We start from the raw sequence: 26,236 nt of genomic DNA, 5'->3' as shown, positions 1-26,236 counted from the left end.
CTTTTATTTACCTCACTCAGACTAGCCTTCCACACGCTTAAAGGAATCCCTCATACCTTTTACTGCTTCTGTCAACTTTGTTCATTAACCATGCAGGCCTTTTTAAATAACTATTTGCACCTTTCCTAACCTGTGGTATACATTTTATCTGAGCTTCCAGGATTGTAGTTTTAAACAATCACTAAGCTTCCTCAAGGGATTTGACCCTCCTTACCTTTCCTTTCAGTTTCTTCTTCACAAGCCCCCTCATTTGAGAGAAGTTACCCCTTCTAAAGTTAAATGTGGTTGTGTTGGTCTTTTGGGGTAACTTCCTATTTACATAAGTGCTAAACTTAATAACATTATGGTCACTGTTCCCAACTGGTGCTATCATCTATCACCAGGTCTTGAGCATTACTTAGGCCCAAGTCTAGGATCACTCCCCTCTGGTAGGTTCTGTGACCATCTGCTCCATGGCACAGTCATTGAAAGTATCTAGAATCCCAATTTGTTTCTCTTGATTTAAACACATATTGACATATTGATTTTAACTGTGGGTAGTTAAAATCACCTATTATGACACAGTTATTTCTCTAGCTGCTTTCCTTAATCATTTTGCTGTTTTTAAATCATCCTCTAACTTTTTATCTGGTGGGTGATAACAAACTCCCAGAGCTAAGCTTCGTTTTGGCCACACTATTTCCACCCATAGTGTTTCGGTAAGCAAATCTATTTCTCTTAGCTTCTCTGTTTTACTGGACTGTATACTCTCTCTGACATACAGAGCCACTCCACCTCCAACCCTTTTTCCTTATCCTTCTGATATAATTTATATTCAGGATTATTATTCTCATCCCACCAAGTTTCTGAAATGCCCACTAAGCATTCCAGTTCCCTCATTTCCCTTGGATACTTCTAGCATTTGTATATAAACATCTATAATTTCCCAGATATGTTGGGCCTGCAACCTTCCTCCTGGGGCCTCTAGACCTTGTCAGGCAGTCAATATTGTTTGTCACCCTATCAGTTTCCAATCCTAATCCATTTCCCTCTACGGCAATAAGAGCTACCCCTTCATTTCTTAGAGGTGAGCCATCTTGAACGAGACATTTCATCTCCCATCAGCTTTCTCCCAAGATTTGGTTTAAGAACTGCTCTGCCACCTTTTTCATTTTAAGCAACAGCAGCTGCATGTGGAGGAGTGTGGAATCAGACCCGGTTCTCCCAGATCAGAGTTCACGTACTTAACCACTACACCAAACTGGCTTGCTGAAAGGGAGCTGCTCAGACAAGAGTGCCTTTCCTTCCCAGGCTGCCTTTTACTTCAAATGCTAATTTAATTTCAAATGTTTATTTAGCCCTTCTAGGCTTGGATTAAAGGGGGCTCTAACTGAATAACTTCAGCAGTTACAGAAGGTATGTAACTGCTTGTTGTCTTGTAGGAAAAAAACCCTTCTTTAAAGAATGTGAGAATTAGCTTAAAAATTCAGGTTTAGTTTAAAATTGGACCCCCTGTTTTTTAAGCCCTAGCTGTAGTTTGTTATGTTGTTTATTTTCCTTCTTATGGTACAAAAACCTGCCTTATCTGTGAACTCACTATCCCTAGTTTCTGGTATTAGTACTTTAATCTGTAGGTGTAATAAAGTTTCAAAGTGATATTAGAGCTTAAGATAGCCCTATGTCCTCAATTTTAATCCTTGTCCTTTGTTTGATCCTCCGTTTAACCCTTTCCATACTGCAGTAAAACTAGCCAAGAACCTCTGAACCTGTTTAGAACTAAAATTAGCTACACTTGAGTAGTTTGAACAGCTACAACATTAAGAAGTTACAAAATGTTGGTACCCAAAGGTATTGCTTACTTATTTGCCCTCCTTACTATTTTAGCCCTCCTTACTGTTTTAAACCTTTTCACTTCGCCTATCTTGATAGAATTTTATATTAAAACTTTATACATATAATGCTACTTACCCACTCCTTGCACATCTGCTAAACTCGCCTGTTTATTCCCTTGTTTCAGACATTTTGTCACTGGAGCTAGGGATATTTTGACGTTGGAGCAGGGCCTGCTGCCTCTCAGGGTGGCTGCATGGTGGGCTGCTGCCTGAATCACTGAAAATGTCGAGACGGTGTGTGACTGCAATAAAGAAGGCCAATGCGATGCTGGTGATTATTAGGAAGGGTATTGAAATCAGATCAGCCAATATCATAATGGCCCAATATAAATCAATGGTGCGACCTCATTTGGAATACTGTGTGCAGTTCTGGTCACCACACCTTAAAAAGGATATTATAGCTTTGGAAAAAGTGCAGAAAAGGGCAACTCAAATGATAAAATGGTTGGAACACTTTCTCTATGAGGAAAGGTTAAAGCACTTAGGGCTCTTTAGCTTGGAGGAATGATGACTGAGGGGAGACATGATTGAGGTTTATAAGATTATGCATGGGAAAGAGCAGGTAGAGAAAGAGGTACTTTTCTCCCTTTTTCACAATACAAGAACTCGTGGGCACTCCATGAAATTGCTGAGCGGTCGGGTTAGAACGGATAAAAGGAAGTACTTCTTCACCCAAAGAGTGATTAACACATGGAATTCACTGCCACAGGAAGTGGTGGCGGCTATAAGCACGGACAGCTTCAAAAGGGAATTAGATAAGCATATGGAGCAGAGGTCCATCAGTGGCTATTAGCCATAAGGTATAGATAGGAACTCTCAGTCTGGGGCAGTGATGCTCTGTATTCTTGGTGTGTGTGGGGGGCAACAGTGGGAGGGGTTCTAATGTCCTGGCCCCACTGGTGGACCTCCTGATGGCACCTGGTATTTCTGGCCACTGTGTGACACAGAGTGTTGGACTGGATGGGCCTTTGGCCTGATCCAACATTGGTGTTCTTATGTTCTTAAGGAGCTCAGGACAGCATACATGATTCTCCTTCCTATTGTGAGAGTGACAGTGCCCTTCTGATCAGAGTTACACCCCTCTTCTAAATCCTTAAGTTACTAGACTTCGAAAGGTATAATTGTACTTAGGATGGCACTGTAAGTGGCTTGCCTAAAACCAATGGCAGAGGTGAAATTTGAAGAGGGGCCTTTCTAGACCACGGCTCATTCTCTTGGCCCCTGTGTTATGTCAACAGCTAGCATATTTTGTGTACACAATAAATGTCCATAAAGCACGCTGCAATTGAACGTTGAAAAGTGCTGGGTTTCATACCTTGCTGTAAATCTTGATCATAGCATGCAAGTGAGAGTGGAAGTTGGACTGAGGATCGCCATACTAGGAGTGTTAATTATCAGCCTGTTTTTGTTTTAAACTTTCTCAGGACTGCACATTGAGGCTTTGGGAGTACAAAAGTGGGAAAGAAGTCCATTGTTGCTGTTTGAATAGTTTGAATACGTGTGAGGCCACCAAAAATGAGAAGGTAATGTGAATGCACATTTTCTTTTTTCTTTCTTTCTCTTTGCTTTCACACTAGCTGCTGTGGTATGGGTTTAAACAAAGCTGTTTCGACATGGATGTTTTGCTCCACTTTGGCTTCCTTCCTGCAGTGCTGTTTTCAGGGCTACCCACATGACATTTTCCTCTATTCATCCTGTTTCTGTTTTGCCCCTACTTTGCTGCAATCTTTACCAGAACTGTTTTGCTTTGATCCGTTTTGGAAAGATTGCAGTCAAAGCAATTTGGATATCATTTGGATGGGAAGTTGTCCTTTTATCAAATTAAGTACCAAAAGGTTAAAGACGTCAGAGTATGAGGGCCTGCTAGTTCTATATCTCAACTAAAAATATAAATATTACCAAATATAAAAAAATACACGTATTTTCTGCAAACTAGATAAAAACAAATGTAGGCCCAAATAGTAGCCTCAAATGAGAATAAAATTGTAGTTATCTCAAACATAGATGATTTGCAACCCTGACCAAATGCGTTTCAACTAATTGGCCTTCTTCAGTGCTCAAACAGTGTTGTTACACAGTGGCTCCAGACAATACAATAATAATAGTTATTTCTTAAACTTGGACCAAGTTGAAATTGTTCTGGAGGAAAAAAGGAAAAAACTGAAAAAAAATTAAAAAATTGTTAAAGTTAGCACTGTTATGAATATGACAAAAAAATTGTTCAAACGATATGTCTTGAGTTACTTATAATCAAACTAGCAGTAAAGCCCGTTGTGGAAATAAATACAACGGGATCTAGAAAGAGGCTCTGGGGGAGTGCTCTGGCTTTGGGCAAACAGTGTCATTTTGCTGTGGTGACCTCAGCAGGGTATAATGACAGAGTCCACTGTTTTCTCCAGAGGAACTGATCTCTGCTCCCTGAAGAGCAGTTGTAAACTGACATTCCAACTGCCTTGCGGGGAGGGGGGTGAGTTTGAGGTGTGGAATGCAGTGAAGTCCAATCAGCTTCCATATGCAAAAGACCTTGAAGGTTCCATATGCAACTGACATTCCAACTGCCTTGCGGGGAGGGGGGTGAGTTTGAGGTGTGGAATGCAGTGAAGTCCAATCAGCTTCCATATGCAAAAGACCTTGAAGGTTCCATATGCAACTGACATTCCAACTGCCTTGCGGGGAGGGGGGTGAGTTTGAGGTGTGGAATGCAGTGAAGTCCAATCAGCTTCCATATGCAAAAGACCTTGAAGGTTCCATATGCAACTGACATTCCAACTGCCTTGCGGGGAGGGGGGTGAGTTTGAGGTGTGGAATGCAGTGAAGTCCAATCAGCTTCCATATGCAAAAGACCTTGAAGGTTCCATATGCAACTGACATTCCAACTGCCTTGCGGGGAGGGGGGTGAGTTTGAGGTGTGGAATGCAGTGAAGTCCAATCAGCTTCCATATGCAAAAGACCTTGAAGGTTCCATATGCAACTGACATTCCAACTGCCTTGCGGGGAGGGGGGTGAGTTTGAGGTGTGGAATGCAGTGAAGTCCAATCAGCTTCCATATGCAAAAGACCTTGAAGGTTCCATATGCAACTGACATTCCAACTGCCTTGCGGGGAGGGGGGTGAGTTTGAGGTGTGGAATGCAGTGAAGTCCAATCAGCTTCCATATGCAAAAGACCTTGAAGGTTCCATATGCAACTGACATTCCAACTGCCTTGCGGGGAGGGGGGTGAGTTTGAGGTGTGGAATGCAGTGAAGTCCAATCAGCTTCCATATGCAAAAGACCTTGAAGGTTCCATATGCAACTGACATTCCAACTGCCTTGCGGGGAGGGGGGTGAGTTTGAGGTGTGGAATGCAGTGAAGTCCAATCAGCTTCCATATGCAAAAGACCTTGAAGGTTCCATATGCAACTGACATTCCAACTGCCTTGCGGGGAGGGGGGTGAGTTTGAGGTGTGGAATGCAGTGAAGTCCAATCAGCTTCCATATGCAAAAGACCTTGAAGGTTCCATATGCAACTGACATTCCAACTGCCTTGCGGGGAGGGGGGTGAGTTTGAGGTGTGGAATGCAGTGAAGTCCAATCAGCTTCCATATGCAAAAGACCTTGAAGGTTCCATATGCAACTGACATTCCAACTGCCTTGCGGGGAGGGGGGTGAGTTTGAGGTGTGGAATGCAGTGTAGTCCAATCAGCTTCCATATGCAAAAGACCTGGAAACGCTGGGCGGGACTGCACAAAGCAGCCAGTCAACCCAGCCAGCGTCTTCTGACTGACAGTTCAAGCGTCCATACACTAAAGGGGCCAAATTTAGAATGTTCATATAGAATGTTCTTACTCAATTATATATAAGGAGAGATATCTGTGGCCTAAGACAGAGATAGAATTCAGAGGCCTCATTTTAAATAACCTGCTGCCCTGGTCAGGTACACATGCCTTGAATGGTAATTCAGTTGTGTACCTTAAAAAGTATTCAAGGATATCCTGATGAACACAATTTAAAAAAAATGGAAAAGAGCTCAAATTACATGGAAAAATTAAAATACAGTAATAATATTCATAGAAATTACCTTCTTCTCCTGGTCCAAATGTTTTTTTAGATGCAGTCTGGAGCCAATAATATATGCAAAGGGTCCTTTGTATTAAAAAAAGAAACTTATGGAAAAGGTCTCAAATGATATGGAAGAATTAAAATAAAATAATATGTATCCATAGACATTAACTTCCTCTCCCAGTCTAAAAAACTTTTTTTAGACACAGTCTACAGCCAGTAGTATAGTGCAAAGTGTCCTATACCTTATATGTCAGGCAAGGGGATGATGCAGTCAGAATGGGGGGGAAACCCAGACAGTGCACATGTGACCAACCACAGGTTACAGAAGGGATGGGGGGAAAGGGAGAAAATACAAATGTGTTAATAAATACCAGTATTATCTCACACAATAGAGTAATAGTATAAGAACAACATTCTGTCAAGCATGTAACTAATCCACTTCCTCATTAAGGCCATGTGGAGATAATATTCATAGTGTATATCTAATATGTTTCTCTTGCTCTCAGATGCTGAAGGAGTTGTAGGTTGGGAGCTTGGATCTTTTCCAACACCCAGAAGTGCAGCTGCTTATCTGTGTGTCCCAAGGTCTTGAAAATGTTGAGTCAAAGGTTCTTTGTAACCTAATGTGACTTCTGTGTTCACAAATTTGTTTCTTTACAGCTCTTCAGATCGCAAGGATTGCATAAATCACAGATCAGGGATTACAATTAACAAATGATTTTATGGAGTACCTACTCTGTTTGTATGAGTCATTTAAAAAGTCATTGCGAAGGCAAAGACAACAAACAGAGCAGTTCCTGCAAGGGTAATTACCAACTGGCTTAGTTTTGTCATCAGTTACAATCTTATCTGTAGGTAGGGTTGCCAGGTCCCCTGGGGGAGTGGGGAACCCCCTGCTTGATGGGTCCGTTCCCCGGCGGCCCGGATCAGGCCGCTGGGGGGAACCCCACCCCCAAAGTTCCAGGATCATGGAGACGTGCCGGGTGTGATGATATCACCCAGAGGTGACATCATTGCCTCAGGCACGTTTCGGCAGGACGCTCTATCATTCGAGGGAAAACTATGGTTTTCCCTCGAATTATAGTGGTCCCACCCCCAACATGCCCGACGTGATGACGTCACTTCTGGATAGGGCCGGGACTCCCCCGCTCCATTCAAGGTAGGGCTTGGCAACTCTATCTGTAGGGAAGGGTTTCAGTCTACCTCTGACCAACATGACCTTCAGATTACTGGATCTCCTGTAAATAAAGAGTGGGATAGAATGGCATCTCGGAATACTGGATAAAACCTGCCAGTTGGCCAAAATACATTTGATCAGCATTACTAATGGTCTATATTTGAGATAATTGTATGATTTTATTCTGATCTGAGGGTACTATTTGGGCCTATGTTTGTTTTTATCTAATTTGCAATAAATACATGTATTTTTTGTATATTTAGTAATATTTGTGCTTTTAGTTTAGATATAATACTAGTGGGCCCTCACATTCTGACTTCTTTAACCTTTTGGTTCTTAATTCATTTCTTTTTGGGTTAAAGTACCCCCCCCCCTTCTTGTGTCTTCTAAGTTGTCCTTTTATTCAGATCTCTCCCAAAGCAGGAACATTTTCCTCACCTTGTGGTCTTTGCAGATGCTATCCCCCCCCCCCGCCCCATAGGAGGGCTTTTTTGGACTTTAAAGGTAATAGCACTATTACTTAAGCATTATAATGTTGTAACAACGTATTAGCTCCCTCTGCCTCCCCATCTCTTTTTACGTCTCTAGCCCTCTTCCTGATGGAGTTATAAGAGAAAAGCTACTGGGCACACGTTTCTCCTTATAACTTCTTAACTAAATGGGCTATAGACTGTTATAATGCTATAGCCCTTTACCTATTACCGGTTTTTTAAAACACAAAGTCTGAAAAAAGCCCTCCAGCAACAGGAGGAAATGGCAGCCACAGCAGGGTGCAGTGGGGAAAACTTCTGTGTGGATGTTTTCTTGTCACTGCAAATGCCTCTGCATTTGTAGCAGCAAGAGCTACCCAGAAGATCATCTGTGTGTGTCATCATGACCACTATCATGAGCACAGCATATTTTGTACATCAAGAACAAGCTGTGGAGGCTTTGTAGAGGGAGCTGTGATTTGATTTAGAGTAAGATTTTGGACTCAGATGTCTTCTGTTTTGCTACCTCTCCTTCTTTCATGTTGTTCCTCCTCCCAAGTGCTTGAGGATTCTAATCACATCCTCTTTTTCTAATCACATCCACTTTCCCTTTCCTCAGAAATATGCAGTCTCAAGAACAACCTATTGTTGTGAAGGAAATTACATTGCCATTTTATATGACTGGTAAGAGAAAAAAAATGGAAATGATTATCTAAAATTACTGTGGAGGCAGCAGACAGCTACATAATTTCATTGCTGATGATGTCAAATTTCTCTCTGCATAAAGTTATTTTGAAAACTGTGCTGTCACGACCTTTTCCAGAATGTAGTATTCTCTTTGTGCTTGGTAATGGTATTTTGCATTAATAATATGAAGCCCCTTTGAATTAGCACGGTATAATAAAGACTTACAGTTGATTATAGTTAATGCTTCCATTGTTATCTGCCGACAACGTGTCTGTGGCAGGTAGGGAAACTGGAACACGAGCTTGTTCTCTTGTGCCTGCTTGAGAGATGCTGTGCAGTGGGGTGGAAATCATGTTTGCCATGATTTCAAGCTAATTTCTACAGTTTCTTTGACTACAAATTTGCTTCTGTTTCAGTGAAAGCGTGGATATTCTGAGTGCTAATGACACTGTGGGACTGCTTATTTCCTACTTCTGCTCTGGCTCCTGAATAATCATGTAAATCCAGCAACCAGCATAATGCTGGAGTCCTCTTTTGGACCCAACTGAGCGTTCATTGTTCATGTATGCCAACTAGTTGCTTTTTAAAAAGTTAACACATTTAAGCAACCTTTGAGATTAAAAAAAATGTTTTTGGAAAACTGGATGATGTTCCTGCATCCAAAGAGCTGGCTCCCTCCACAGTCTCACAGTGACAGATGGCAGAACCCCATGTTTAGAATTTCTTCATAGCTTATCTGCCTTGCTGGTAGTGAGTTGAATCTTGCAATCTATACAATCTTAGCAGCTTCTGTATAGAAAAGTTGAACCTATCTATAGGCGTACATGATGCCCTAATGCAGGAGTTGTTTTAGATCTCTTCAGAGCAATATACTGAAATTATTCTGTCTGTGCCATGAACTTGCACGCGCACACACACACACACACACACACACACAAAATAGTTCACATTGTGGAGACGTGGACCACAGGGATTGACTTACAGGAGCTTCTGCAAAGATGGCCATGTTGTATGTATCATCCCACTACAGAGACTCTAGATATTGTGAAATTATGTATTCAAAGTATTTATACCCCAATATTTTTGGACCTGGTAGGTCCACAGAGCTGCTTAGAAACAATGTAAAATCATTAGGTTGGATCCAGATGTAAGTTGGCGATTCCCAGTGGTTCCTGCTGCAGACCCCTCTCGTGACATTCTTGAGTAGCACAGCCCTCACTTAGGGAAGGTATTCCACAACTCTGGTGTTGTCTTGTGTTACCTCCCATCAGACCTTTGATGCTGAGAGCACCTGGATTGGGGCCTCAGAAAAACAGCCTAAATATTCATGTAGGTTCCATATAGGAGGAACTGATCCTTAAAGTGTCCTGATCCTAGGCCACCTGGGGCTTTAACAGTATAAACTAGCACCTCAAATTGTGCTCAGAAACCAACTGGAAGCCAATACACATTTCAAAACTGTAACAATATGCTCTGAATTACGTGTCCCTGTTAACAAGACAGCTGCATTTTGGACCCATTGTAGTTCCTAGCACTCTTCAAAGGAAGTCCCATATATGGTGCATTGTAGTAATCTAATCTGGAAGTCATCAGGACATGATTAGCTGGCCATATTTTCATGTACAGGTGAAAAACGTAGCTGGCAGAAAGTACTCCTGGAAGCTGGTACTACCTGGACATCCAAAAGTAGTGTAAGATCCTGAAGCATGCCAAGTTGTCAGCCTGTCTTCTGGGGGAGTGTGGTGTTATTCAAAACAGACTAAATACCTATTCCTAAATCAACCCCAGCCAGCCAGCAGTACCTCCATTTTGCCTAGATTGAGCCTTGGTTGGTGGGCGGAGGGCAATCTGATCGTTTTAAAATAAGGTTTCTGATGGTTTCACTTTTTAAGCCATTGTTTTCACTCACTACTGACTTTTAGTGCTGATAATTTGCTACTTTAAAGTAAAATCCCTAAATGCATTTGGTAGTGATAGTGGTTGTTTTTGAAAAGTATTCCCACAGTATCCATCTTCCAGCTTGATGCTGATGCTCAGAAACTCCTTTGCAAACAACATATCTCCTTGAATCACCAAGGCTGGGACATTGCATTTGAGGAGACTGGTGGGCTCTGGATTCTGCAAGAGGATAAGCAAACACCACTTCTGTTGTACCAACCTGTGGATGGACAGTGGCAGGTGAGAGAGGTTCTTAGTTGCAGATGACTGCAGACTTGTCCTGCTATAGTGCTGGGCACAGGGTAGGAGGATACAGAGAATGTTAAATGGCATAATGTTCTAATGTAGTTTCTTAAGCTGTAAAGATTGCTGTTAAAACTGCGGTGATTTGTTGGGCATGTATGTTGCTAATCCCAAAGCATCACTAAGAGAAGGGTAGGTTAGTATTCTTTCTTAAAAAGAGGCTGAAACGCACTCCCTTGGCCAGGAAAGCTAGGATTGGATTTAGTTATGGCAGCGATTGGTGTGGTCTCATTTTTCTTCCCCCATTGGTATGCACTGTGAAGAACAGCACAAGACTCTGATGTAAACTTCTTTTCTACCAAATACTACAAGGCTATATGTTTGGATACGTTTAGCAATTTGACAAGAGTCTGAGAGCTTGACACTGGAGTCCGTCGTTTTCCTTCAGACAGTAGATCTGATTGGTATGTTTTAGGATTGGCCTGTGCTGACAGTTTAGAGGAGAAAGGCGTTTCATAATTCCTGCCCTATGCTTCAGCCCAGGCATAATGAAAGGAGATATGCACGATTTTGAGCTTAAGGGCAGTTTTTCTGCCAGTAGTTAGTCAAGATTGGGTAATGAGGCAGCTGGCCTTATGTGGCACATACTGGACATCAGTTAAGCCTGCTATTTTGGGTATTCTGCCTGAGATTTACCCTTCTTCCAGTGATTAAAAATGATTCATGGCTATTTTGCAGGGCTGTTTTGAGGAACTGCCACGTGATGTCATCCTCTGTTTGTCCTTTTTGCATGTTTTTCCTCACTTTGCTGCAATCTTTCCCAAACCTGGTTAGATATTGTCCTTTTTGGAGATCCGCAGTCAAAACTCTTTAGGATGCCATGTATATGGGAAGGTGAGCATTTAAGGTCTCACCTACATGGTCTTATTTTTCTTACCTGGGTCTCTGCAGCACCCCAGGGGAGAAGTTGGGAGGGGGGCTTTAAAAAAAAATCAGTATCAACACAGTACTGATATGGCTCTTTCAGTGCTATATAATATGAGATAGGGTGGGGAGAGGAAGGAGCCAGGGTGGTGGTGTTCAGATCATCTCTGAGGTGGGAGGACCCAGGAGAGGTGGCAGCACCACATAACTCGCTCTCCCTCCCCCCCCCCCCCGGCACAGCAGGAGGAAGGGTAAGCACCTTCTCAGAGCTGAATCAGGGAGTAAAGCAGAGATGTGCTGGATTTCCATGTGCTTCACCTGAATGGCTGCTGCTGGGAGAAAAAAATGCCAAGGCAAGAAGTGCAATATTAGGCTCTATGCCCAAGGATCTCTTTCTCTGTCCCTCCCTTCAGCAGCCAACTATGTGCCACACAACCAAGTCAAGAGCATTTTACTTCCTGTCTCTGTCTGAGGAGAAGTGCTTGACTTTCTCATTCTGTGCCTGGGTGGCTGAGGGGGGAAGGGGGAGACAAAAATGCCTGTACTGAGAGTAAATTGCTGCATATTACGTCTCCTTGGGCTGCTTCTGAGTGGGTATATGTTTCATTCTCCCCTCCTCTCAAAACTGGTTCTGTCTGTGTGTGTGTGAGAGAGAGAGAATGGTATATCCCTTTGGACTACTAGTGCATCTGTTATTCCCTCTCTACTCATGGCGGTCTTAAGTGTGATCTTCCCTCCTGAGGTTGTCTTCTGGATGTTTTATTCCCCATTCCCTTTCCTCTTGTGTGTGTGTATGCATAACACACATGCTTGGCTCTGCCTCATGCGACAGCTGTTTTTGTGCAATCGCTCATCACCCTCTTTCAAAATGCCAAAGGTTTCTTCAGGCTCACAAAGGTTGGGAACACCTGTTTTCAGTTGCTGAGTTATAAGGATAAGGGAACTGGCTGAACAATTTCTCTGTGTAACTCCATAAAGAGAAGAGCTAGAAACTGATTTTTTTTTTTAAAGGAAGCTGGGAACTAGTTCATCGTTGAAAAAGATTGTTATAATGCTGTAGTGAGATAGCTATTATAATGATAATAGTTAATCTTGGAAAATGAGGAATGTTATTGATGGTTCTATGAAAAAAGCCCACAGGGGAAAAAAAACCATGGTAATAAATGCTCACAGGAAAAAAGCCCACATGGAAAGAAACCCACATGGAAAAATACCATGTAAAGCACCATAGATATTTATAATAGTGGACCTTGGGCTTTTTTCCGGTCACCGTTATTGATTAAGGCTGCCAGATGAGTTCAGAAATAATATCTTTGCCACAGATGAAGTGGGACTTCATCTTTGTCACAACTATAAAGTAATCCAAGGCCTAGTACTAAGCTGTGGTGATAGAGAAAAATAGCAGCAGCTCCTTTTATCCGAAAGTATGAGTAGAACGGCTGTTCTTCTTTGTACCTTTCCCCTTTATAGAAAGACACAACACATAAAATGGTTTAATGATGAAGAAATGAAGTGTGCATGAACCTTTTCATGCACCCTCATTCCCACTGTGTTCATTTTGGGGAGGGAGAGAAGCTGGTTTCCCAATTGTAGAGAGGGAGAGTTGTTCTAAACCAAAACTCAATTTATTCTATTACACGCTCTTGAGTCAGAAAACATTTTGAAAACACTTTTGTAGTTCAGTATTCAACACAGACTATTTCAACACAACCCCAATACATAAATAATGCACTTGTAATTCTATAAAGGATATCCTTGGTTATTCTGTCAAGACTTGTAACTGAAGGAGGTTGATCAGAACAACCAAGAACAAGACTAAAATCACACAAGTACTCTTTTTCACCCATAGAAGCTACTGTAACTGTCAGCCAAATCTGTGATGAGCATTTGACATACATCTGACATATACAACAAAGTCACCCCCTTTATTTCTATCTCTGGAGTCAGGAAAGTCAAGGAAAGCTGGGTTTAGCCTGGATGACTCACAGAATCAAGGAAGCTAGTTTCTGATACTGTTATCTATTTGGAATTTGATAGTGACTTCTGACTGCTGCAAAGTATAAACATTCTCAGTATGTAAAAGCCACGTGAGGCAATATCATACACAGTGAAGGCCACAGCGCTCAGCAAAGTCCTGAAGCTTCCTGGGAGCAGAACCAAAGTTTCAACTGTAGAAACTAATTACTATAGAAATTAGAGTATCATAGCTGTACTAGAGTTTTTGCAGAGTTTTTGCAAAGAACTGAGACTCAATCCAGCCCTAATTCCGCAACACTTAAAGCAAACCTAATTGATTTTTTTATTGTTACCAGTGCATGAAAATCCCCTGGGGGTTTTCAGGAGATTTAATTTTCCCTTCTTCTTTTAGTCTGTTATTGAAGAGAAAAGATTGATGAAAATGTCAAAATATTTGCATGACAACTGGACAGTGTTTGAAGGTAAGCTATTCAAAAGTTTAAAAAGTGAGGTTTAAACAGTTTCAGCTTAGAACATATTCATTTCTCAGCTTGCTTATAGCAGACTTTCAGATTTCTTTCTGCCTAGGAATGCTGCTGCCTTCTGGAGGCCTAGTCACCAGATGTGGAGTTTGGTTTTTACCTGGATTTTTCCCCCCGCACTGTTGTTTTTGGACAACATTAAGTTTCAGCTTCTGCGAGTGAGGAATGGTACAGGGTGAGGGAGAATGGAAGCAAAATGGATTTTAGTTGAGGGTTTTAACCAATATTTTGAATCAGTAATTTTCAACCTGTGTGCCAGGGGGATCTCCTGGCCTTTCTTGGAAGCTTGTGCTCTTCAGCAAGAAAACCAGCACTGATTATAATCTTCCCTGGAATGCAGTGTCCACTGCTGTATGGACCTTTCCTGTTTGCAGTGTCAGGAGAGTACATTCTACAATGCCCAGTCAACTCATACATAGAGGCTGTTAGGCCCAGCAGGTCTAGCCAGTGCCCCCCTTGTGGACAGAGTGCCTTTAAAATATATCCCAGAATCATCAACAACATGTTGGAGTGTTGCAGCAGGTGAGTCACTGTGAAGGGGTTGCCTCTTGGTGGAAACTGTGAGGACTGCTGAACTAGAGAACTCTTGTGTCTTCCCATTTGGCTTTTCTGTGTTCTTTCTTAAATGTCGCCTTGAACCTTTAGAATCAGGTGGGACAAAATCTAGCCAGTCCATGCAGATCAGGAAAAAACAGTTGAATAATGTGTCTGCATTAGAACACAAGTTACTACTGAGAATAGTTCTTTCTAGAAAGAAAATGATAATGTATTGCTGTGATCTGAAGTGTCTCAGCAGCTGGGAAAAGAGGAGCTATTAAGATTACAGTGATTATTGCAGCTAATTAACATGAAGGGGCTTGGTTGATGAGTCCTGTTCCAGAAACTAATTAGTGTCTTTACCCCAGTGGAAAAGGTGGTTATCTCCATCTTTATATTGTCAGGAATTTAACTGCTATTCTGTTTGCCACCCATTTCTCCCTGCTTATGGTCTTTCATCAGAAAATCTCAACTTTTTTGTTTCCACATGTCAAAGAAAAAAACTGAATATCTGAACCTTCATTTGAAATAGATCCAACATAGCCTTAATGTAGTTCAGTCAAGTAGACAGTCTAATAGATGCGTAGATTATCTGCTGAGGCATATCTGTTTCTCTTATTCCAGTTTTTACTTCTGAAGGGCTGACTGCACAAAATGCCAATTAATGACATCTTAGAAACAAAATCCATCTTGCCAGTTAAATTTGAATCTTATGATGGATACCTCCATCATTCATTCATCATGCATTTTGCTGGGATGACAAGTAGTTAGTGATTTTTCAAAATGTAACTAAGCAAGTTAACCAAAAAAATCATACAACCTTTAGGCAGATCAAGTGTATTGGATTATTGATAGTACTGGACTAGGGTCAGATTCATGCTCTCCTTCTTTAAGAAAAATGGATAAATGTATTGTTTCAAAATCTTCATTTTCAAGATTCTTGCATAGATATCTTTTGAAGCTGGCCTAACCCTACCACCATTACCCCTCCTGCTTTCCCTTTCAGTCATGTGTTCTTCAGTTCCACGCTGGCCACCTGTTATCCTCTCTGCTCCTTCAGCTACTGCCATGCTCTTTATCCACTCCCTTGTAGTTCTTTAAGAACTAAAGAATGTGCTGGAGCAAAGAGGAGGATAGTCAGATCATACCACACAGCGCTTCATAAGAAGTATTCTGTTTATTGGTAGTTCATAACTATGACACATGAACATTTTTGGTTGGGAGTGGCCCAAAGCAGCAGGGCACCCAGTTATACTAGTTTCAAACCCTCCCCCCCCATTACAAGCGGAAGCCAATAAGCATTGTGTGCGCGCGGGAGAAAAGAGAGCGGAGCCGTTTGTTCCCAGCAGGTCAGGAGCAGCTGGAACCCCAAGGTCAGCAAAGCATAAGCAGATAACAACTCAGACAGGAGACATTGTTAGTGTACCAGGCTGGGGAGAGGAGAATCTCTCCCCCCCCACATTCCAGGGAAATGGCAGTGTTAACTGACAGCTATCACTTGCATAGTTAAGGGCAATCGTCACTTCAAACAAGTAAATAGCTAATTGCATCCCAGTCTAACAAGGCAATTCTTACATTTGTGTTTACTGCCTGCTTCCTCTTTCCCAAAGCCTCCAGTATCACCTTAGTATTCCCATTGGCTTTTCATACAATAGGCTGCAAGACTGCAGATTATAAGGACCTAAGAACTATTCTGGTTTTAAAAATAAAATTATACGTTATTAACTTGCTTGAAAATGCAGCATAAGCTAGAATTCCAACTTTCCTTAGTTCTATATTTTCCTTTTTTATAGGCTTTGTTGGCAAAGGAAGCTGCTATCAGAATCTCTACAAGGCTTCTTTTGATAACATGGCTATTTACCTGCAAAAGAAAGAAGAAAGACTACAGCAGCAGAAGAATAAGAGAAAGGAACTGCAGCATGAATCAAATGGACAGACAAAGAAGGTCAAAACAGAAGGTCCATCCTTGTGATTTGGTTATGACTTGCAAAAAGCATCGAGGAGCTGATCTGAGAATTTGAATTTTTTTATTGGGGCAGTGAATAACAAGCTGGTTTTGTGCCTATCACAGCGTACCACTGGAGAAAATATAAATATTAACAGAATTTCCTGATTACCGGGATGTTATTCATCTCGTTGGCTATTATGTACTGTGTACATTGTTTCTGGTTATAAGCCTTGAGTGCCAACTTGGATGTTATTGGCTGATGGTGGCAGGCAAGGCAAGGAGAGGGGCAGGCTGTGAAATTTCCTCCTCCAAATCTGCTGAGAGACCCTGTCACATTTACTTTCTTACATGTGTTACCAAGTCCTAATAAATGTGCGCCAGAGGAATCTGAAAATATGGTGGGTGGAGGCCAGCAGAGAGTGGCTTTGTGTGATTTTTGTGGTCATCCCATGCATCAGATCTTCATACTAGTGATTTACTTATAGAGTCAAATGAATATAATGCTCTACTGGACCGATAATCAAGCTGACAACAGGGCAGTCTTTTCTTGAAGAAATCTCCATTTCATGATTGATACCATAATGAGGATATGGATTTGTTTGTGCTTATAAAAATTAGATTTTTTTAGTATTTGGGGAAGAAATGGTAAATACCAATTTGAAATCTGATTTAGACTGTAAGTGACCACCATAGAACTTTTGTTTGTTTACTTGGAGAGCTTTAATTTAGTTCTGCTTTAGGACCTGATCCAGCATTCCATGAGAAGCAGTGGTTTTGACATGTTGTAAAATGTGTTAACTCAGTGTTATCATTTAAAGGACTTGACTTCTGTGTGAAAACAAGAATGTACCCAAGCAAAATCTTGTGTGTATATGTATGCATGTACATGGGGTTTTTTTGTTTTGAAAACAATTTTTTTAAAAAAGCTAAGGGATAAACTAAATTATATTCTGTGAGGACTGAACCATTACAATTAAACAGTCACACTAGCTACTTTTCTATTTGAGATTAGGGAAACTACCGAATCTTAATTAAAAAATTTAAGTATAATCAGAATGGTTCTTTTGGTTTCCCATATTATTACTGCCTTTTAAGTAATAGGTTTGGGTACCATTCGGTATACCAGATTTACTGCTAAAGTCTGAATCCCCCCCCCAAAAAAAAAAAGTACAGGCAAAACAAACCCTTTGGATATGTCCCTTTTGTGATGCTGGACAGTTTTAAATTTGAAAAGGGGAATGTGCCCATCTTCAGTATATTAGTAATTTCAATTTAGAAGACCCTGGAGGATACTTGCCAAGTAGTCTGCTGCTGATTCTAGTGTCAATCACAAGCCTGCTAGTGCTTTGATCAGCTGTGGCCTAGGCAAAACTAAAGGATAACAGGACTATAGGGCAATATAATAAGTGTTGGGCTGCCCCAATTACCATGTATACTAATACAATACCACGTATACTAATACAATTACCACGTATACTAATACACCCTGCTCAATGAGCTTGTCCAGCTCTGCTTCGATCCTCGGTTTTAGGGGTATAGGAACCTTCCTATATTTGAGGCGGACTGGCCTCACCGCAGGATCAAGTTCAAACGACACTGGGGGCCCCGTATCTTTCCCCAGGCCACCCCCAAACACATCGGTAAACTCATTATACAATACAGCCCATTTATTTTTTGTCACACTATTAATACCAGTAATAGCAATGCCCAACGGTTCGAACCAGTCAAGCCCCAGCAAGTTCACTCTGTTTCCCTCAGCAACCAATAAAGAAAGTTGGGTCCGCTTCCCTTTAAACTCAACCTCAAACGTATCCCTCCCTGCCAGAGGTATACGCTTGCCCTGAACGTCGGACACCTGGGTGTCTGCTGGTTTCAGCCGGCGACGACTCAGAGCCGCTGCCGCGCCTGAGATGAAATCACGGTCACCGACGATCCCGAGTCGACCTCCATGCCGCAAGGGACGCCGTCGAGGTGGACCGTCACGTTGATCTTGCCGGTTCCTCCGATGCGTTGGACTGTAGGAGCGGATGACCGGATGACCTGGCAACTGGAATCCTGCTGAGCGGCTCGGGAGCGTTGCTTCCTAGGCTTTGCTGGGGACGTTGACGCTTTTGACGCTCTACAGGCCCGAGCAATGTGGCCACGCCTTCCGCACGCCCTGCAGTCGACGTCCTTGGTCCAACAGCTCTCTCTGGGGTGCTTGCCGCCACAGCCGGTGCAAGGAGGAGTGGGCGAAGTCCTCACTTGGGTCCGCGGCTTCGCCGGCCTGGCAACCGCACAGACGTCTTCTGATGCACTCTCTCGCTCTTCCTCGGACCCCTGGTGGTGGACGCGTAGCTCTGTTGCAGCCAGACGCTGACGCACCTCACGGGTCGACTTGTCCGCTGTCTCCGCCGCGATGGCCTCGGAGTAGGCGTCGGCCCAGGTCAATTTTGCCTTTGCGAACAGGCGCTGTTGCAGCCGTTCGTCCCGCATGCCACATACCAGCCGGTCTCGTAGGGCCTCCTCTACGTTGGTAACGTTGCACGGTCTGGCAGCTTTACGTAGAGCCGCTACAAACTCTGCCACGGTCTCGTTGGCCGCTTGGCTCCTTTTGTAGAACGCGTGCCGGCTTGCAATCTCCGATGGCTGCGGGGAGAAGTGTGCCTTCAACTTGTCAGTCAGCTCTTTGAACGGCACTGTCCCTATGTCCACTGGCACTACCAGGGACCTGGCGATATCAAACACGCTCTTACCACAAGAGCTCAGGAGGGTGGCTCGCTTCTTCTCCTCCGTGGTGATATCGTTTGCTTCGAGGTGGAACCCGAACCTCAGCAGGTAAGCGTCCCAGTCCTCGGTCGATGGTTCGAATGCTTCGAACTTCGGGCTATTGGCCATAGCTGCAATCGCTGCCACCGGCTCTGGTGGTGCCTGTTGCTGCTCAGCCACGGCGAGCTGCGGCTCGTGGTTGTCCGTCGTAGGGTTGGGACCAGCGGGGCTGCCCACCCGCACTAGAATCCCATCCTCGTCGCCAATTGTTAAGTCCGTACTTAACAAAAGAGAGTGATTTCAGCAAAAACTCAGGTTTATTCAGCTCGACAATCAACTTCTCCAACACGGTACAACTCCTCATAGCCCGAACAGCTTGTCCATTTCAGCTGCTCGGTATTTAAACATTCTGGGCTAATGTAGCCACACCTACTATACAAGTACCAACCTATCAGGTTGTTCGCATAATAGCCCAATCACAAACGTTCCCACCACAGAAAGTTCAAATGTGATTGGACACAATACTTTCGGCGCGAATCCTAGCCGACGTCTGAAGCTTAGCATAGCTTCTCTATGGGACGATTCACACTTCATCCCCATGCATTCAGGGCAGCATCTGAATACATTACAGTATACCTCTAAGGAATTAACTGAAATCCCCATTGCCATTTTTGATGTACTTGTTGTCATCTGCTCCACTGATAGAATATTTCCCCACCTGGTAGCAACTTTTGATCTAGTGTTCACAGTAGGCAGAGAAATTTTCCCTTTTCCTCAGCACACTGCTTCGATTACATTGCCATCCTAGTAAATGATGCACTTCAGTGAGCCTTCAAATTACTACTGAAAAGATTCAGGTAAGTCGCTGTGTTGGTCTGAAGCAACAGAAAAAAGTTCAAGTCCAGTGGCCCCTTTAAGATCAACAAAGTTTTATTCAAATAGTCTGTGACCATGCTATGGAGTAGGGCACCCTCCCCCCTTTTGGTAGCCATTTCTGTCAGAATTATTTCTTTCTAATTAGGTACTCCTGGGCTGGCACATGTGGTAAATCAGTAGATCCTTGGCTGGAAAAAATAAAGGTTGTGTATTATATATCAGCGCCCTTTGTTGTGCGCCCCCCACCCCCATTGTAACTGCAGTATTCTGTGTCTACATAAGAGAAAAGAAAGCAGCAGCTAAAATAAATGTTGTACTTGTATGGGCATGTAAAATTCGACTTTTTAAAAATTCAGAAGTTTGATTAAATCAATATTGAGTTCCAGATACAACTTTGAAAATAGGTTCCAAATTCTACATTGGTTAGGAGGTGTTTTGATCTGAGGATTTGATTCCCACCATTTGGGCAGAAAGTCTAAATGACTATTTTGAATTTACATTTCCTGCCAAGTAGCAATTTGTATCTTCAGATGTTTCATCCATACAACAGATGCTTAGCTTGTTATTGCCTAAAAAGCAAAGTTAATTATTGTAAGTTGCAAGTGGTGGTCAATCCTTTGAAGTTTTCCCAACTCCTTGTTTTGAGTAACCACTGGCATCACAGTAACATCATATACCAAATGCAAAGGGCCCCATATGTGCGTAATTTAGGCATAATTTTCCCGTCTTGTAGAACAGGATTGTATCTTTTAGATGCTTGTACATTACTGTCTTTTTATTCCTTCCCATTATGCCTTTTGCATATTGATTTATAGGTCACAGAGGTCTTAAAATAAACATTCAAAAAGGGTTCAGTTGCAGAAGTAATAGCCAACTTCTGATAAAAAATGTATTGTTTCTTGCACATTCATGGCTTGAAGGTGGACAACTATCAAGGTCTTGCTCAGATTTTATGGTATCAATTCAACAGTTTTGAGCGCTTGTGATTTTGACAGCTCTGCACATAACTTGACTCTGGGAACAACATAACAGTTCTAGGTTTTGAACTATTATGTGTCTGAACTATCTTGGGCAGCATCTAAGAACTCCATTAGGGTAAAAGTTGCTTCAGTAATTGGGTCCCTAGAGGTCCCATTAAGGTACAAAAACAGGAGACAATCTGAAGAGTTTAATCCATATGGCCAAAGTAATAGGGTTAGCAAATATAATCTTGAAAGGAACAAAAGATGAGACAATAAACCCTGTGACAGCATAGCATAGCAGCTGCAAATCAGAGGGAGAGTCTATCTGCTATCAAAAACCAGATAGAAGGACTTCCGATTTGTGGATCAGCGATGGCGGTCGTTCTCCCCAGACCTCAGGGGAGCAACTTGCACACCAGCGGTATGGAGGGGTGCTACCTCAAGTAGCACTCACACAGAGCCTTTGTGATAGGCTCCAGGCCATAGGGCTTTTGAGGGGCAGCCTCTTCGACGGCTAAATGCCAGAAAATTGAGGCTTCCCTCCGCCCTGACGGTCCTGCTGCTATGTAAACCTCGGGAACAAGCTGATTCGACTGGGACAAATGCTGGAGATCGAGCAGAATATTGATTACTGTGAGCGAGGTCAGAGAAATGACCGACAATGAACATGAGTTCAAAATAAATGGAATGTTTTAAAAGCGAACTATCCACCCCCCTTGTGGGAAAAGTGGAGCGTAAAGAGGGACGCCTCTTATGTGAACAGACAGATAAGCGTAATGAAGGGGGCAGGGGGGAAATAAGCAGTGATTTTGTTTCGAGAGACTTTTTTGAGCGTTGACATTGAGGTGACGATTTTTCGAGTCTGCGAGAAGCGGTTTGAAATTGTAAACAATTGTATAAAATGGCGGCCTCGCAAAGAAAGTTTAAAGCAAAACCGGCGGGTAGTCAGAGCCCAAAAACGGAAGGGGGAGCAGACGTCATGAAAATGTTAGCGAATATGCTCAAGTTGGTGATGGAGCAACTCGATGGTATTAACCAGCAACTGACTTCGCTGAATCAAAACTTCACATCCCAGCAGCTCCAACTGGCAGAAATGGCAAAGAAGGTGGAGCATACAACTGAGAGAATTAAAGAGATAGACACCACAAATAAGAAAATGAAGAAAAGAATGGGGGAAGTTGAAGCAAAACAAAACTTCCAAGAAAATCGTTTGTTACAGCTACAAATGGAAAAAGCCAACATGATTCTCAGATTCCAGGGAGTTCCTGAATCGGAAAAGGAGGATCGGAGGAAGTTGTTCAGCGAGATCATTGCTCCAGCAATAGGCTCAACAGCGGATGAAGTAGTAAAAGAGATGGAGACTGCTTATAGGGCATACTCCAATTATATTAAAAAAATAGCCTGCCTGGAGAAATTGTGGTCAGATTCTCAAGAAGACAGACCAGAGATGCTATTTTTAAAGCGACTTCAGCAACTCCACTGAAAATGGGGAATATAAACATTAAAACTTTAAAAGACATTCCATTTGAAATTCGCCAAAAGAGGAAAAGCTATAAGGACAATTTCTTTTCTTCAAACCAATGAAATTTCGTACAGGTGGGCGATCCCAGAGGGTGTCATCTTTAAAATCAACAAAAGAGAAAAAGATTGACTCCATTTTTGATTGACTCCATTTTTAAAGCCAAAGAATTTTTGAGACGCCAGTTGGGATTGGAGGAGGAACCCAAAGATGAAGAATCGAAATCAAGTTACTCCGCTACCTCTGGAACAGATGAGGACTCTGCTGTAGAAACGAGTGCAGCCGCAACAAAAGTTACGTATGATTTCAGAGACAGAAAACCGAAGTAAAGGCAGAAGGACTCTGAAAATTGCCTTTTGAAGCAAGTAACAAGATGCTCAGAAAGTTCTCTCACAACAACTAACATTCTAACATTGAAGCCGAGACAAACAAGAGCTCCACAAGTATATTGTTGTACTAATATTTTTATTAATAACGCTTAGATTAACACGGATATGATCTCCTACTCTTGGGTTTTTAGTGTAGTGTGGTTATCTATCCTTTATCCTTAGATGTAATCCCCTTCCCTTACATTTTCTTTGTAGTTTTGTAGTCTTATAAAAAAATAATAAAAAAATCTCTCCGGAGATTAAAAAAAACACAACAATGACAAAATCTATAGATTTGAGCGTACACTGAAGCTTGAATTGGCTCCTCTTGGCCTAGCATAGCATCCAAAAGGCCAGTTTTATACTGTATATATTTATATGACTAAATGGCAGTTAAGTGCACAAATTGAGGAGTTTTATAGAGCACTGTTTTCCCCACTCCTTCATAACTGGCCACATTTTCAGACTTCAGTGTATTTTAATTCTGCCGTTCTTCCAAGGAGCCCTGGGTGGAGTGCAAGGGCCTCCCCTCCTCCATTTTTTCTCAAACAACCCTGCAGGGTTGGCTCTTCAACAGAAGCTGTTAGGCTGCTCTGAGGCTTATTTTCAGAAATGTTAAGGGAAGAATATTAGGTGTTTGGGGTTTTCCCCCCAGTGAGTATTGTGTGTGTGTGTGTGTGTGTGTGTGCATGTATGTGTTTGCCAGCCTGGAAGTCATGGTGACTTCTGGTAACCCCTAGTGGGGCTGGGACGTTTCAGAGAGGTGGTTTGCTATTGCCTGCCTCTGCATCCCAGCCCTGGTATTCCTTGGTGGTCTCCCTTCCAAGTACTTGCCAGAATTGGCCCTGCTTAGATTCCAAGATCTGACGAGATTGGGCTTGCCTGGGCTATTGAGGACAGGGCTAGTACTAGGTGTTTGTTATGTGAATGGCTGTTACTGGCAGTTGCTTGCAAACAACTTTCTATACAATGAAGCAAATAACAAGAACAAGAACAAATAACTAGAACTTTTCTGAGACAACTCTGGAAAGGGAACTAGCATATTTGTCAAACTTAAAACTATTTTCAATGTTTTTGTCTCCCTTGAGGGTAGAGGTATGGGAAAGAACAGTTCTTCCTGTGTGCTGCAAGAATGGGAGGAGATTGCAAGATTAATCCATTCCTTGTGCATAAATTGGAAGACGGGCTGAAGCCTCACCTAACATTAGTGAAATTGTGCCCATGTTCTTTCCTTATCCATTCCACACAGGCTGATGTCTTTTCTCTCCAGGGACAGAATTTTTAGAGCCAGAAAAGATACAATTGAAATTGCCAAAAGTATTAGGCAATTTTGAATTGGAACAATTTTTTTTTTTTGCTTACATAGTTTCTCAGTTTTTAACTGGTGCATTGTCATTAGTATTTCTGATCAGTGTTTAATTGTAGCCATGATGTTTCTGCAGCTGAATTTTCCAGTTGCTAGGGTTATACCCTGCATTTCTCCCATCTGTGTCTGACTTATATGTGAACAGACCACACATGGCTGTAAGACTGTGTAACCTGGGTTCAAATTCTTACTTCTCCATGAAACTCCCTGAGTAGTCCCTGTGCCAGCCTCTCCACTGCTTCATAGGATTGTAGTGTTAATGACATGGGGGAGCCAGGCTAGGCATTGCACCTCGACTGCCTTGAAGGGAGGAGTAGAATAAAGCAGCCTTGTTTTGTAGGAATGCTTGATTCATTGTTTTGGTGGGATAGTTTTTACTCTCCCTTCTTTTTCAGATTCATTGTTTATACTTTAATAAGAACACACACAACTTGTTTTACCCCTGGTGGGGAAAGATGAAGTTCCAAGGTTTGTTTTGCTGTTGCTGATATTTCATGTGACAAAGGGCACCTGAGTCTATATTAATGCAAAAAGACGGCTGAAATAGATTAATCATCTTATAATAGCTTCTTAAAAGCCTGTGAAGCATAGAATTGACTTTGATGTAGCGATGCATGGGGCATATATTAGTCCAATCTTCAAAAGAACGTCAGTATTATGCCTGTTTCTGCAGCTGTAGTTGTGCAAGCACACAGAAGGATAAATGTCTGCAAATAATTGTGTGTGCAAAATTGTGCTTGTGGTATTGGAATGGAGCAGACTTTATACCACAGTAATAGCAGGGGGTCTTCTATTAAAAAATTGCAAACCTAGTTGGTTTTAGTCACTTAGGTTGGTTGTATCACCTCAATGTCTTTTCAGCCAGGGAATGTATCATTCATAATTATTATTGAGATGGGACATTGATCCCTGAATGGAGCCACTTTATGACAACACTAAGTAGACTACTGTAAAATGCTCTCTTGGAAATAGTTTGGAAACTGCCATTCAGGCAGAAGGCAGTGACCGGGGGTGATTGTACTGTTGCTGGGACCATATCTCTCCTGTGATTGTAAACCAGAGTAGAAGTTGTAAATACTTACAGTAAAACAATGCCTGCCTTACTCATTTTATTCTATGATTATTTTAGGCTAATTGTTTTTATTTATTTTATTCCTTTCATTAGCCACCCTGAGTGCTTTTTAAGTAGAAGGGTGGCATTTAAATCGTATAAACCATAAAGCTGCTATGTGTCCTAATCTGTCTTGTTGCCAGTCTTGTGTGCATGTATCGTTCCTTGTACGGACAATAGTGATTACCTGTGAGATGAATGCAGGTTTGTGGGGTGACCTGAGCTAATTTTACCCCTCAACTAAATGTATTGGAACCAGACTGAATTTTCTGCTGTTGGAAGGGGATGGGTAATTTCCAACCCTTCTCTCTTCCTGCTACAAACCCATGATTCTCCTCCCATGCTATCCCCTGTTCCCCACCAGCAGCATTCCAGGGGGATGGGTGGGCTGCAGTGGATCCACATTGTTAAGAGAAATTCACTTAATTCTTCTTTACCCATTTTCTCCTTGAAATCCAACAATTCATTTCTTTTCTGCTTTTTAGGAATTCGGAGTCTGTTTTGAATCAATTCCATTTTGATTAAAAGAGAAAATCAAAAAGAAGTGGCAAAGTTTCCACAGAATTTCAGTATTTCACTCTACAGCTGCTCAGAGACAAGCAATTTCTTCCTTAACCTTCCTGTCCTCCTGCTAGAGCATCACCCTGTCATGTGTAACATAAAACCCCCTTGCAAGGTCTGAATTTACAAAAGGGCCCTCACAACACCACCACATGGTATAACAAAACTACAAAGAGAAATTAAAGGAAAATTCTTTTGAAAGAGAATAAGAGGAATCAACAGCTGCAGAGAAGTATGTTTTTACTTTGGGAGTTGGGTTTTTCTTTCTCCTAGCAGAAGACAGGTGTGGGTGTTGGGGGATGAGACAATTGTCCCAGCATTGCCCAAGTACCAATAAAGTTTTCTAAATGCAAATAGCCCTCCTGGCTGAAGACAATTAAAACACTAGCTC

At 42.2% G+C, this 26,236-nt stretch overlaps 1 protein-coding gene across 1 annotated transcript in view; it reads left to right on the top strand.

The window, feature by feature from the left end:
- The window catches only part of WDR4 (WD repeat domain 4), a gene marked incomplete at its 5' end in the record, with an annotated part of 42,390 nt that extends 16,402 nt beyond the window's left edge, over positions 1-25,988 (top strand). Inside the window, 6 exons of the mRNA XM_015413182.1 lie at positions 3,296-3,394; positions 8,179-8,243; positions 10,241-10,424; positions 13,720-13,789; positions 16,180-16,331; positions 25,770-25,988. Of these exons, the coding sequence (XP_015268668.1) occupies positions 3,296-3,394; positions 8,179-8,243; positions 10,241-10,424; positions 13,720-13,789; positions 16,180-16,331; positions 25,770-25,805 (606 nt within the window). The remainder of the gene's footprint in view (positions 1-3,295; positions 3,395-8,178; positions 8,244-10,240; positions 10,425-13,719; positions 13,790-16,179; positions 16,332-25,769) is intronic.
- Between the last annotated feature and the right edge of the window lie 248 nt (positions 25,989-26,236).

The sequence above is a fragment of the Gekko japonicus genome, unplaced genomic scaffold (assembly GCF_001447785.1).
Source record: "Gekko japonicus isolate JY-2015 unplaced genomic scaffold, Gekko_japonicus_V1.1 scaffold5693, whole genome shotgun sequence".
Classification (NCBI taxonomy): domain Eukaryota; kingdom Metazoa; phylum Chordata; class Lepidosauria; order Squamata; family Gekkonidae; genus Gekko; species Gekko japonicus.
The sequence above is the reverse complement of the archived record's forward strand: the minus strand, read 5'-3'. Positions and strand labels throughout refer to the sequence as shown.